The sequence below is a fragment of the Scyliorhinus canicula genome, chromosome 6, assembly GCF_902713615.1.
Source record: "Scyliorhinus canicula chromosome 6, sScyCan1.1, whole genome shotgun sequence".
Classification (NCBI taxonomy): Eukaryota; Metazoa; Chordata; class Chondrichthyes; order Carcharhiniformes; family Scyliorhinidae; genus Scyliorhinus; species Scyliorhinus canicula.
This window is the reverse complement of record NC_052151.1, coordinates 22690461-22705545: the sequence shown is the minus strand read 5'-3', so window position 1 is coordinate 22705545 and position 15085 is coordinate 22690461. Positions and strand designations below refer to the sequence as shown.

Sequence of the window (15085 nt, the reverse complement as noted above, 5' to 3'; positions counted from 1 at the left end):
CTCTGCTGAGATGGTAATCAGCTGACAACTTCAGTTTTTGCATCACTTTCTTTGAAATGTCTGTCTGAAAAAGAAGAGATTTTAATTCTCTTTTTTTTTTCCCGGGTAACTATTGCGTAACCCAATCGGAACCATCGGAGTTTGAGATTTGAGTCACTATTTTCTGGATGGTTCCCAGTGCAGGGCAATCCCCCAGAGGAATCTTGCATTCTGGTCAATTACCATGCAAACCTTGCATGTGAAGTTCCAGCTGGGTTACCCAAGGAATCTTTGGAGTACCCTGCCAATATGATGCCTTGGAGCTCTAAAATTATGGCTCATTTTTCTGTCTTGAAATCTTTTCACAGTAATCTCATTGCAGTGTTAATGTAAGCCTACTTGTGGCAATAACGATTATTATTATTTAAATTCCTTAACCTGGGAGTCAACCCTTATCTGCTCTGGGGAATTTTGTTTATTATTTATTTGTTATTTACAGCACAGAAGGAGGCCACTTGGCCCATTGTGTCTGCACCGGCTCTCAAAAGAGCAACTGAGCTAGTTCCATTCCCCAGCCCTATCTCCGTAGCCCTCTAAATTCCTAATTCCTGGTAACATTTTGCTGCATTGAAGTTCATCTGCCAGGTGTCTGCCGATTTAGCCAACTTGTCAGTGCCCCTCTAAAGTTGATCAGCGTCATCCTCACAGTTCACTATTCTCCCTAGCTTTGTATCATCTGCAAATTTTGTGATTTTGCCCTCAGAAAAAGCAAGGTCCCAACACTGAGCCCTGGGGAACACCACTTTCAACTTGTTTCCAGTCTGAGAAATGCCCATCTATACCTACCCTCTGTTTCCTATCTCTCAGCCAACTTCTAATCCATGCTGCCAAGGACCCATCAATTCCAAGCATTTTTAATTTGCTAACCAACCTGATGTGTGGTACTGTATCAAACGCTTTTTGAAAGTCCAAATATGCAACAGCCACAGCACTTCCATCATACACTGCCTGTGTCACCTCATCAAAGAACCAGTTACATTTGTCAGACATGACCTGCCCTTGACAAAGCCATGTTGACTGTCTAGTATTAACTTATTTTTATCTAAGTGTATATTTATCTCATCCCGTATTATGGCCTCCCATCAGTTTCCCCATTGTTGATGCCAAGCTGACAGGTCTGTAGTTTCCTGGGTTATCCTTTACCCGTTTCATCAACGTTACATTTGCAATCCTCCGGTCTCCCGGGACTAATTCTGTGTTCAGAAAGGCCTGGAAAATTTGTCACTGGCTCCCTTACCTCTCTCAGCAATCTAGGGTGCAATCCATCTGGGTCTAGCGACGTCTCTACCTGGAGTGCTGCCAGTCTTTTCTTTATCACTATACTGCTCGCTTGCTCATCACCTACATTTTCAACTGGGCCATTGTCACCATCTTCTAATTTGGTGAAGACAAAAGCAAAGTACTCATTTGGTACCACTGCCATACCTGCCGCTTCAGTGAGCGGTTTACCATGTCTGTCCCTTATGGGCACTACTCTATCCTTCACTAATCTTTTACCATTAATACATAGAACATAGAACAGTACAGCGCAGAACAGGCCCCTCGGCCCTCGATGTTGTGCCGAGCAATGATCACCCTACTCAAACCCACGTATCCACCCTATACCCGTAACCCAACAACCCCCCCTTAACCTGTACTTTTTTTTTAGGACACTACGGGCAATTTAGCATGGCCAATCCACCTAACCCGCACATCTTTGGACTGTGGGAGGAAACCGGAGCACCCGGAGGAAACCCACGCACACACGGGAAGGACGTGCAGACTCCGCACAGACAGTGACCCAGCAGGGAATCGAACCTGGGACCCTGGAGCTGTGAAGCATTTATGCTAACCACCATGCTACGGTGCTGCCCTTAATACACTTGAAGAACATTTTGCTATTTATTTTAGCATAGTCTGCAATTCTTTTCTTGTGCTTCCTCTTATAATAATAATCTTTATTGTCACAAGTAGGCTTACATTAACACTGCAATGAAGTTACTGCGAAAAGCCCCATGTTGCTACATTCCGGCGCCTGTTCGGGTACACAGAGGGAGAATTCAGAATGTCCAAATTACCTAACAGCACGTCTTTCGGGACTTGTGGGAGGAAACTGGAGCATCCGAAGGGAAGGAAACCCACGCAGACATGGGGAGAATGTGAAGACTTTGCACAGACAGTGACCCAAGCGGGAATTGAACCTGGGAACCTGAAACTTTGAAGCAACTGTGCTAACTGCTGTGCTACTGTCCTTATTCCAGCCTTAGCCTCTGCCAGCATTTTGAGATACTCTTCCTGATTTCTATTTCTATTTCTATTATTATTCCAGCATGCATCATATGCCTATTTTTTATTGCTAATTTTATTATTAATAGCCTTAGTCATCCAAGGTACACTAGCTTTGGATACCCCGTATTTATTTCTGAAGGTTACGTACCTAGCTTACACCCTTTTAATTTCTCCTTCGAAAGTCTCCCAATTTTTCATTCACTGTTTTATATACCAAAATGCATTTTTAATCAACCTGCTCCAGTTTAACTTTTAGACCCCTAAAACCTGCCCCGTTCCAGTCTGGGATCTTATTCCGTGACTGATTTTTATCCTTTTCCAACTTTGTATTATATTATGATCACTACTTCCCAAAGGCTCCCCCAAATTTGACGTTTTCCATCTGCCCTGCCTTATTTCCTAGGACCAGATCCAGCATAGCTTGCTCTCTGGTAGTACTGGAAATGTACTGTTCCAGAAAGTTCTCCTGCACACACTGCATGAATTTCTCCCCTTCCATGCCCCACACTCTACCCATTTCCCAGTCTACCTTGGGGTAATTGAAATATCTCAACCCTACTTGCCCTGCAGGTTTCCATAATTTGCTTCCAAATGCTGTCTCCCACTTCCTCCCCACTATTTGTAGGTCTATAGTAAATATCAAAGTAGGTCACTGTTCCCTTCCTGTTTCCCACTCCAACCATATAGATTCTAATTCAGGAACTGCATCTCATTCAAGAGCTGTGGTACTATCTTTGACAGGGACTGCTACACCTCCTTCCTCACCCTGTTCCTACTAAAAATCTTATAATCCCGGGATGTTAAATATCCAGTCTTGTTCTGACTTGAGCCATGTTTCTGTCAATGCTACTATGTCATATTTCCATAGTGCAACTTTTGCTTCCATTTCATACACTTCACTGTGTATGAAAGGTCAGCCGGTAAGACACTGACCGGGGGCAGCATGTGGCACAGAGGTTAGCGCTGGGACTGCGGTGCTGAAGGCCCAGGTTCGATCTCGGCTCTGGGTCACTGTCCGTGTGGAGTTTGCACGTTCTCCCCGTGTCTGCGTGGGTCTCACCCCCACGGCCCAAGGATGTGCAGGGTGGGTGGATTGGCCACGCCAAATTGCCCCTTAATTGTAAAAAAAATAATTGGGTACTCTAAAAAAATTTTTAAAAGACACTGGCCGGAGAGAGAGTTGGTCGGGATCTACCAGGAAGTGTATATACCGTAACTGTAAATAAATCAAAGTTCTTTATTTTCATAAATTCATGGAATTTACAGTGCAATTTGACTTATTGAGTGCACTGGCCCTTCGAAAGAGCATCCTATTGAAACCCACGTCTCCACCCTATCCCCAAATCCCCGTAACCCCACCTAACCTTTTGTTCACTAAGGGGCAATTTGTTGCGGCCGGTCCATCTAGCCTGCACATCTTTGGACTATGGGAGGAAACCGGAGCACCCGAAGGAGGCCCCCGCTGACGCGGGGAGAGCATGCAGACTTTACACAGTCACCCGAGGCAGGAATTGAACGTGGGACCATGGAGCTGTGAGGCAGCAGTGCTAGCCACTGTGCTACCCGTGCTGCCCTTATTTACTTGGTGTGAAATCCCAGTGTCCTCATTAAACTCATTATTGATTTCACTGGGATGTCAGATATATTAACCTCTTTCTCCTCTGCAATGACTGGCCCAAAGCAATTGTCCAACAAATCTGTAATTTCATTATTTCTGTCTGTAATATTACCATGTCTGTTGAAAAAATGAAAATGAAAATTGCTTATTGTCACGAGTAGGCTTCAATGAAATTACTGTGAAAAGCCCCTAGTCGCCACATTCCGGCACCTGTTCGGGGAGGCTGTTACGGGAATCGAACCATGCTGCTGGCCTGCCTTGGTCTGCTTTCAAAGCCAGCAATTTAGCCCAGTGTGCTGAGGGGCAACCTGATAGAAGTTTATAAAATTATTAGGGGTATAGATAGGGTGAACAGTTGGAGGCTTTTTCCTAAGGCAGAAATGATAATTGCAAGAGGGCATAAGTTCAAGGTGAGGGGGGAAAGGTTCAGTGGAGATGTGCGGACAAGTTTTTTTTACACAGAGGGTGGTGGTGGCCTGGAATACCAAGTGAGGTGTTTGAGGCAGAAAAGTTAGCGACCTTTAAGACATCTGGATAGGCACATGAACAGACGGGGTATCGAAGGTTGGTTGATTGGTCTAAATTGGACACGTGATCGGCGCAGGCTTGGAGGGCTGAAGGGCCTGTTCCTGTGCTGCATTTTGATCTTTGATCCGTTGTGTCCTGCACCCTTACACCTGGGAGGCAACAGACCATACGGTACTCACGATCTTGGCTGCAAAATAGACTCTCCCTCAAACTGTTGAGTCACTCACTACTACTACCTTTCTAATCTGCCTACCAGCATCCCTCTCTTTTCTCAAAGTAACCTCAGGCCCCATGGTACTATGGTTTTCCTTCAAGTCATCTATGCCTGATTCAGTCATGTTGCCAACTTCATAGGCATCTAAAATTTCATGCTAATTGTTCAATGGTTCTCTGATTCTTAAAATAGCTGAAAAAATCTTTATTCCAACAGTAATCCACTCCAGTTTCCAAATAGTTGTTTTGATATTGTATTCATTGACTTTAACCGAGATTGATACTATTCTTCGTGTAAATCTTGATTTTTTTTTTGAACATGATCAGTGGGTTTATTTAGCTTGATTTTACCATGTCACCTTCTGACTCTGGAGATATAAAGAGCTTTCTTTTCCATGTGTAGGGCTTTGTTGCTGATGTTTGATTAGGAAAGCTGCCTAATTGATTGGGGGGGGGGGGGACATGGTTAATTTCCTTCAAAATCTAGCTCTCTTAAAGCCTTGGACTGGCATAACGCTTTGGCTATGATCAAGTTTAAGTGTCTGTTTCCAACTGCTTCACTGAAAATTCTGAGGTTACAGCACAGGAACAAGCGTTGTGCAGGGTCAGCCTAGCTCCAGTCGCCTTTTGCATTGGTTTTTGTTTGATCCACTTGATTGCTGTGCTATTTTATCCTCCATTCCCCCCGTCCCCTATTTCTTTCATCTTTTTTCTCCCTCATTGTTCCTGTCCCCTCTTCCTCAGGACTTGCGTTCCCCCTCCATTCTTCGCAACCCGCACCCATCCGACTTCTCCTTTCTACCACCTCTTGAGGATTGAACGTTTGCACAAAACACAGGATTTGAATGTTTCATTGTGGATGAATTGCTGTTGTTTAGTCAATGCAGTTGCCAGTTAACATTCAGCAGGATCCCAACACATTGGGTAATATTGGGCCTAACTGCAAAACAGGTGGAATGTTGCAGTTACCTTTGGTTTTAAGTTTTGCGGCAGAAGTGCTCAGGGAAGTGAATCTTTATTTTGTGCGTTTGCCAGAAAGAGGAGGGCAGGACATATCAGCAGTCAAAAAGAAGTGGATTTCTCATTGCCTGGACCAGAACAATTTGTGAATCCAAGTTCTTTTTTAAAAAATAATTTTTATTGAGATGTTTACAAAATATAAACATCTCAACTCTATTATCAAAACAACCGTGGTAACACCCCAAGAACAATACCCACCCAACTTCAAAAGCAACTACAAACAAACGAAAAAAACAAAAGAACACCTAAACAACAAAAGGGAAAGAGATAACACGCGCCATATCCCACAAAGCCATGTACACAGTTCTCCCTCCCATCGATCCAAAACCCCCTAGCCCCGGTTGCTGCTGCTGCCGGCCTATTTCCCTACCGTTCCGCCAGGAAGTCCAGGAAAGGCTGCCACCACCTAAAGAACCCTTGTACTGATCCCCTCAGGGCAAATTTCACCTTCTCCAATTTAATGAACCCCGCCATATCATTGATCCAGGCCTCCACGCTTGGGGACCTCACATCCTTCCATTGGAGCAAGGTCCTCCGCCGGGCTACCAGGGATGCAAAGGCCAGAACACCGGCCTCTTTCGCCTCCTGCACTCCCGGCTCCACTGCAACCCCAAAAATTGTGAGTCCCCAGCCTGGCTTGACCCTGGATCCCACCACCCTCGACACCGTCCTTGCTACCCCCTTCCAAAACTCCCCCAGCGCTGGGCACGCCCAAAACATATGGGCGTGGTTCGCTGGGCTCACCGAGCACCTAGCACACCTGTCCTCGCCCCCAAAAAACCTACTCATCCTCGTCCCAGTCATGTGGGCCCTATGCAGCACCTTGGACTGTATGAGGCTAAGCCTTGCACAGGAAGAGGAGGAATTCACTTTCTCCAGGGCATCCGCCCATGTCCCCTCCTCAATCTCCTCAACCAGCTCCTCTTCCCATTTACCCTTCAGGTCCTCCACCGAGGCCTCGTCTACCTCCTTCATTACCCGGTATATGTCCGAAATCCTCCCTCCTCCAACCCACACCCCTGAGAGCAACCGATCCCGCACCCCTCGTGGGGGCAGCAGAGGGAACCCCTCCACCTGCTGCCTGGCAAACGCCCTCACCTGCATGTATCTAAACATGTTCCCCGGGGGAGCCCAAACTTCCCCTCTAACTCCCCGAAGCTCGCGAACCTCCCCTCCACAAACAGGTCCCTCAACCTCCTAACCCCTGACCTGTGCCAGGCTCGTGGTATATCTCGTTGGAGGGAGCGGCAACGGCGCCGTTACCAGCGCCTCCAGGCTCGTGCCCACACAGGACGCCACCTCCATCCTCTTCCATGCTGCCCCTTCCCCATCCATTATCCACTTACGCACCATCGCTGCGTTAGCAGCCCAATAGTACCCACAGAGTTTGGGCAGCGCCAGCCCCCCATCCCTGCCCCGTTCCAGGAACACCCTTCTCACCCTCTGAGTCCCATGCGCCCACACAAATCCCGTAATACTCCTGTTGACCCTCCTAAAAAAGGCCTTCGGGATAAGGATGGGGAGCCACTGGAACAGGAACAAAAACCTCGGGAGCACCGTCATCTTTTGTGAATCCAAGTTCAAGAGGAACTGGGCTATGTTTATGTCTAACACAGTAGAGGTCTATTTGTAAAACTGAGGGAGCACTGTGTTGGTATATGTCTTTCGAATGAGATGATAAACTGAAGTTCCCCTGTTTAAATATTTGAACAGAGGAATTAGGAGCAGAAGTTGGCAATTCGAGCCTGCTCTCCATTCAATCAGATCATGGCTCACCTCTTCTTGGTTTTCAAAACTACCTCCCCACCTGTTCCCCATTTTTAAAATCAGAAATGTATCTATCTCCTTCTTGAAACCATTTAATGACTCCAATTCCACTGCACTATGGGGCAGCGAATTCCAAAAATTCACCAGTCTCTCCGAGATGTAGTTCCTCCTCATCTCAGTTCTAAATCTATCCTCTCAACCTTTATCCGTGATATCTTTGTTCTAGATTGCCCCACAAGGGGAACTAACTTATTCAATCCCTTTTAGTATTTTATGTATCTTGATCAGGCCCCCTCTGATCCTTTTAAACTCCAGCGAGTATAAGCCCAAACTGCTCAATATCTCTGAAGAAGAGTGAGAGGTTCACCCTGTTGTTGATAACATTTATACATCAACCCAAACCACCAATTTTAAAAATTGTGGCCTCAAACCAACACTCCACCTACCCCCGATGACCTTTGACTCTCTTTGTTCGTCAAGAATCTACCTAAAGAGAAAATGCTGGAAAATCTCAACAGATCTAGCAGCATCTGTCGGTTGAGAAAAGAGCTAACGTTTTGAGTCCAGATGACCCTTTGTCAAAGCTCAGTTGATCATGTTGAGCCCGGAATTCATTGAGGTGAGGGCGTTAGGGTACAGAGCTGAGTCCTTTGCTGAGAACAGCACGCTCAGCCTCTGAGAGGGGAAGGTTGGACTGTATGGTGAACACGTGGCAAGGCTGGTGCTAGAAAAAAATGGGGTACGGGGGATTGGGATTGGTGGAGGGCCCGGGATGGGCAGTGGTGGTGTTAAGTTGTTGAAGCTTGCGTTCCTTAACATCTGCAAGAAACCGGAAATGTTTCTTGTTAAGGTGTCGAATGATGCGAAGGATAAAATGAAACTGGGGACAGCTTTGAGAGAGTAAGATAGTATTGCTGGAGAGAGATGTTGAGTGTCTTCATGTGGCGCCGCATGGTACTGAGTGTGGCTTTCAGGATGCGGCGAGAGCAGTAGTTCAAAGAATGTTGTATATCCTGGGGTACCTGTAATCCTGGAGGTTACATGCAGGGTGGCATTTAAGTTGAAATCCCCGTGGGGTAAGTCACTGAGGAAGGAAATATGGTAAATACCTTGTTCACCACTAAGAGAGAAATGGATTGCGGGGGATGGACATACGGAAATCCTGCCGGAGAGAAGAGCAGTACTTCTTCATGGTAGGCATTCCTGGAAGAGAAGTGGCAGTGAGTTAAATACTGGATAAAATCAAATTACTGCGGATGCTGAAATCTGAAACCAAAAGAGAAATGCTGGAAAATCTAGGCAGCATCTGTAGGGAGAGAAAAGAGCTACCTTTTCGAGTCCAGATGACCCTTTATCAAAGCATGAAGAATCTACCTACCTCTGTGTAAAAATATTCAATGACCCTGCTTCCACCACTCTATGGGGAAGAGAGCCACAAAGACTCACGGCCCTCTTGAGAGAGAACATTTCTTCTCATCTCTGTCTCAAATGGGAGACATCTTGTTTTTAAACTGTGTGCTTTGCTCCAGGATGTTAAGAGGACATGGAAAGCATAATGAAAATGCGTGTTTTGATGCTGATTAAATTTGCTGGAACTGAGATTTTTCACTCTCTGTTTTATTTGTAGCTTTACTCGTTAGCTGAAGATGGTGGAGGTCCAGTCCTGGAGTTTGTCGTGCCACATGATGCAGCTGATGGATTTATAAATAACAAACGAGAAAGCTATAAATTTAAGTAAGTACCATATATTATTTAGCTTTCCTGTATCATACCATTAAGTGGCAATCATCCTTGTAAACTGGAAATCAAGGCTTTTATTGACTGAGATGAGGAAAAAGCTTTAGCCTTTTTTATATTTATATTTGTAATTAATTTAACCACATGGCTTTTTTAAAATGTTGGTGGATTGACTCTCTATTTTTGCTGTCTCTCTTAAATTGATTCTCGCTGCTGTGTGTCGCAGAGTGTAGCATTTTGTATTGTAATTTATCAGTAATTATCCCTTATATTGTTTGGCGTGATGTCTCTAGGCTGGATTTCTTGGTCATCATACCAACAAAAAAATAGATCTTTGTAAGTTGAAGGTTTTGCAGCCATGTCAGATTGTGTGTTTGCTTCTGCATTACTGCACGATCTTTGCTGCACTGATAGGCAGAATGCAGGACAGACGTATTTTTGGCAGTAGCACTTAGGTTGTGACTGAGAAGGTTGTTTGCCTAACTTTCATCGCGCAGCATTCACAGCACCTCAACTGATGGCATGTTAAAGGTGTGATACTGATGCCGCGACAGATCTGGCGGAGCACTCCAGTTTGCTCCCCAGACCATCTCATGGATCATTGTGGTTTGCTGTGCGCTGTACAGCCTAGCGTTGTAAAGGGGGGAGAACTTGCTAGATGCCAACATGGAGGAGCTGCATATCTCCTCCCATGAGGAGGACATTGAAAGGGATGAGGCTGAGGAAGGGGAGGCTGCAGGGGAAGATACCATTGCACAGGCCAGATGAGGCAGGTGTGATTTACAGAAACAAGGAGGAATTTCCTCTTGAGGTAATGAATTCTGCCCACTATGCCCTCACATAGCCACCAATGCCTATACGAATGAATTGCAGCTCCTGGCACATTGCAGGGCCTATTTACTGGACCGAAGTCTCCAGGGATGGCTGACATTTTACCTGTGTTGACCTTGGTGAGTTGGCATGCCAGTGTTATTAGTTGAGACTGAATGCGGGCAGACGCTCCCACCTTGTGATGATATCTGTGGAATGCAGCTGACTCAATGGGCCAAATGGCCTAATTCTGCTCCTATATGTTATGAACTTGTGTACTTATAGAACATAGAACAGTACAGCACAGAACAGGCTCTTCGGCCCTCAATGTTGTGCCGAGCAATGATCACCCTACTCAAACCCACGTATCCACCCTATACCCGTAACCCAAAACCCCCCCCCCCCCCTTACTTTTTAGGACACTACGGGCAATTTTAGCATGGCCAATCCACCTAACCCGCACATCTTTGGACTGTGGGAGGAAACCGGAGCACCCGGTGGAAACCCACGCACACACGGGGAGGACGTGCAGACTCCGCACAGACAGTGACCCAGCCGGGAATCGAACCTGGGGCCCTGGAGCTGTGAAGCATTTATGCTAACCACCATGCTACCGTGCTGCCCTTTAATGAATGCCTGATGGGCTGGTGCGTATAAGTTGACAATGATTAAGCGGTTGACTTAGCCTGAAGAAATGGGTGAGATCATTCATTGTCTTTCTGCACTGGATGGATGAGCTCCGCTCTGCAGTGTTGGCACTGACTGCTTCTGCCACAGCCTTCCAAGCTGGAGTGGTGATGATGGTGTGGGTAGAGGACATCACAGTGGGCTTCCCATGATGTCCAGTACGTGGCCCAGGGAGCGTTACTAAACCTTGGGGCTGCCGTCATCTTGTCTTTCAGGGCCATGTCTTCAGTGGAGCAGTCCTCTGTTGCATTCAGTGAGATAAGTGTGTGGCTGTTCTCTAAATATGGCGCCTAGAGAGAGATAACAGTGAGTGTATGGCACGGTGGGCAAATCAACGGCCGATGATCTGACGTTTTTCCTGTGGCTGCACAATCAATTAATAAAACGAGTAGCAGATTTTCCACGCCCAGCACACACTTAGAGCGCGAAAGAGAAATCCCATCCATAGAATGGTTAAAGCACAGAAGGAGGCCATTCGGCCTATCATTTGCATGACAGCTCTCTGGAAGAGGAGCTCAGCTGGTCCACTTCTCTGCCTATTCCTGGTAGCTTTGCAATTTGTTTGTTTTCAGATCATTTCCAATTTCCAGCATGTAGGAAGGTTAGGATTTGATTTGCTAATCAGAATTTACAGGTATGTTTCAAAAAAACAGAAGAGGCCAATTGTTTTTACGAACATGTTCTTTCAAGATCATATAATTTAGGTTAAAACAATTTATTTTACAGATTCCAGAAAATATTTGATCAAGGTGGAAAACAAGAGGACATTTTTGAAAGTATTGCCAAGCCCGTGGCTGAAAAGTGAGTATTATTTTGATTTGGGTTTTCAATCTGGGATTGAGAGTTTGGGTTGAATTTTGTTGTGTTGGGAGTTGTGCCAATGGGCTAGATTACTTAAGAGCGTCCCCACCTTGTCCAGGACCCCAGTTGCTTTTTTTCTTAAAATCAAGCAACTAATATTAGTTGTCGTTGAGCCTGCCACCCCTTTAAAGGAGGGTAGTCAGCTCCGTGATCTTTGCCAGAGCCACTAGAATCAGTAGCCATCCACTGCTGGAACTGTAATTGAAAGGAGAGGACACTCTGAAAGTATGTTGCCTTTCTGACTGGGTAAGTGGAGTTTAGAGGCAGTGGGGCCTGCCTGATTGGCCCCTGCAAGGCGAGGGTGAGTTGGGCGAGGGTGGGTTGAAGTTGCCATTCGCACACCTCCAATGGTCACAATATATAGGGGCTCCCCCATCACCTCACTCGAATAATCCTGCCAGGATTCATCAGGTGGCCTACCCATGTGGTAGTGGGTTCGCTCATTGCTGATGACATGCAATGAGAAGAATCCCTTAATTACTCACTTAAGTCACTCAGTTGGCCTCCAGTGGAATGCCTATCCACCTTCTCTGCCGCTGGTAAAATTGCACGACGGCGGGAAGACCATGCCATTTATCAATCTGCTTCTCCCAGCCATCCCTAGAGTGCTAGTAAAACCTAGCCTTTTGAAGCCACCTTCACAAATCTGAAATTCCAATTGGAAAATGAAAACGTTTTGAGTGAGTTTCACAATTGTGCAAAAGTATTCATACTCCGCTTTCATATTCCAAGGAGTCCTATAATCCAGTGCATTGTTTGCAATTCCATCTGAAAGGTGAGATTGTTGTACTGTCATAACATTTGAAATGTTGAAAAATTACAGTAAGTAAATCACCTAAGCCTGCAATTACACTGCCATTGGTGCATTTATTCAGCATTCCAGCATCATAAGAGGATTCATTGTGGAATCAGTAAGAAGTCTTACAACACCAGGTTAAAGTCCAACAGGTTTGTTTCAAACACGAGCTTTCGGAGCACGGCTCCTTCTTCAGGTGAATGGAAAGGCTTGTTCCATTTGATTGCCTGCAGGTGCTCGCATTCCGGGGCATCTCTGACTGTGTCTATATAAACATTTCTGGAACAAGCCTTTCCATTCACCTGAAGAAGGAGCCGTGCTCCGAAAGCTCGTGTTTGAAACAAACCTGTTGGACTTTAACCTGGTGTTGTAAGACTTCTTACTGTGCTCACCCCAGTCCAACGCCGGCATCTCCACATCATTGTGGAATCAGGCAGGGTTCAGATTCAGACCTGCACTTCAACTTTTTAATTATAATAATCTTTCTTGTTCACAAGTAGGCTCACATTCACATTGCAATGAAGTGTTTTCCACTTGTAGGAAAAACTAGAACCAGAGGACACTATCTCAGACTAAAGGGACAATCCTTTAAACAGATGTAGGAATTTCTTCAGCCAGAGGGTGGTGAATCTATGGAACTCTTTGCCACAGAAGGCTGTGGAGGCCAAATAACTGAGCGTCTTTAAGACCAAGGTGGATAAGTTCTTGATTAATAAGGGGATCAGGGTTTATGGGGAGAAGACAGGGGAATGGGGATGAGAAAAATATCAGCCATGATTGAATAGCGGAGCAGACTCGATGGGCCGAGTGGCCTAATTATGCTCCTATGTCTTAGGGTCTTATAGTTGCCCAGCGGAATGGCTTTAGGTACCTGCAGGTTTGGGACTTTGTAAGGAGAGAGGTGCCATCGTTTCCTGGGCTGCCACCCCTAGAGTTGCAGGATTAGGTGCTGTTGCAGGACAAAATAGGGGAGGGGGAATGTGTTGGGCATTTATCAGGAGTTGATGGAGTGGAAGGGAGCCCTGGCAGGGGATATTAAGAGGAAATGGGAGGAGAGCTGGGACGAGAGGTCGTGACTGAAACGTCAGCGGAGTCCTTGCGGAGGGTAAGGTTTGTCATTAGGTTAATTCTGCTCCTGTCTTATGGTCTAAGTTACTGTGAAAAGCCCCTAGTTGCCACACTTTGGCACCTGTTCGGGTACACAGAGGGAGAATTCAGAATGTCCAATTCACCTGACAAGCACATCTTTTGGGACTTGTGGGAGTAAACCGAGGCACCCCGAGGAAACCCACACAGACACTGGGAGAACGTGCAGACTCTGCTCAGACACTGACCCAAGCCAGGATTCGAACCTGGCACCCTGGAGCTGTTAAGCAACAGTGCTAACCACTGTGCTACCATGCCGCCCTTGTTTAGCTTTGTTACAAGCTGAAACCGCTTCCTTCAGAGAAGGGTCGGTGAGCCTCACTTCACAGTCGGGTCACAACCTGCGTTCAGATTTACACTGCAGCTTCTCCATGCAAAGCAAAACCCAATCTGCCACAGCTTGCAGTCACTCCCTGGTTTCCTGTTCCCCTTTTTGTGCTACAGTGATCCCACTGGATTTCAGCAGGAGTCAATCCATGAAGGCGGTAGTTATTCCCAGTGGTTAAAAGTGGGGCAATTCTTGTCTCAGCATGGCTATGCAGACCTGATGCACCCTGTTTCATCTCCCACTATCCCTCTGTTGCACTCCTCAGTTACAATTGGGTCTATGTAAATAGGGTTCCCTTGAAATGTATCATTTAAAAAAAAATGTATTCAAGGCATTTTCATATATTCAAAAAGAATCAGAAGACCAAACAAACAATTCAATAAACAACCAACAGCCACTCTCTCTTCCCCCCCCCCCCCCCCCCCCCCCACCCCCAACCACCTGCTGCTCGCCTGACACCAACCCCTCCTCATGTCCTCCCCCACCACAACCATGCTGACTCCTTCAAGAAATCAATAAATGGCTTCCGCCTCTGGGTGAACCTATCTGCCAACCCTCTCAAAGTGAACTTAACCTTCTCCAGCCTCAGGAATTCTGCCAGATCGCTCACCCATGCTCACGCTTTCGGCGGCTCAAGAGTCCCGCCACCCAAGCAAAATCCGTCTCTGGGCTATCAGGGAGGCGAAGGCGAAGGCCAAAATATCAGCCTCTCATCCCCTGGACTCCTGGGTCTTCCGACACCCCAAATATAGCCACCTCTGGACTCTGAACCACCTCCACACCCAGTACCTTGGACATCACGTCCGAGAACCCCTGTCAGAACCCCCTCAATCTCGGACACACCCAGAACACATGGACTTGATTTACAGGTCTCCCTGTGCACTGCCCACACCTAACCTCTATCCCCACAAAAACCCTACTCATCCTCGCCACAGTCATATGAACTCTGTGACCTACTTTGAACTGGATGATGCTTAACCTCAAGGCTTCCGCTGGCGTTTCAGCCACGACCTCCCGTCCCAGCTCTCCTCAGATTTCCTCTTAGTATCCCCCGGCCCGGGCTCCCTTCCACTTCATCAACTCCTTTATAAATGCCCAACACATTCCCCTCCCCTATTTTGTCTTCCAGCAGCACCTAATCCTGCAACCCCAGCGGTGGCAGCCCAGGAAAGGATGGCACCTCCTTACAAACTCCCAAACCTGCAGGTACCTAAAGCCATTCCGCTGCGCAACTATAAGACCATAAGACATAGGAGCAGAATTAGGC

The 15085-nt window shown here is 46.5% G+C and overlaps 1 protein-coding gene across 4 annotated transcripts in view; it reads left to right on the top strand.

The window, feature by feature from the left end:
• The window catches only part of kif6 (kinesin family member 6), a 683903-nt gene that overhangs the window by 1244 nt on the left and 667574 nt on the right, over nucleotides 1-15085 (top strand). For all 4 annotated transcript variants that reach the window (XR_005460902.1, XM_038799042.1, XM_038799041.1 and 1 more), the window contains exons 2-3: nucleotides 9081-9187; nucleotides 11414-11488. Coding sequence is in view for 3 of the 4 variants with exons in the window: in XM_038799042.1 (XP_038654970.1) it covers nucleotides 9081-9187; nucleotides 11414-11488 (182 nt within the window). In the remaining variant the exon portion in view is untranslated. The remainder of the gene's footprint in view (nucleotides 1-9080; nucleotides 9188-11413; nucleotides 11489-15085) is intronic.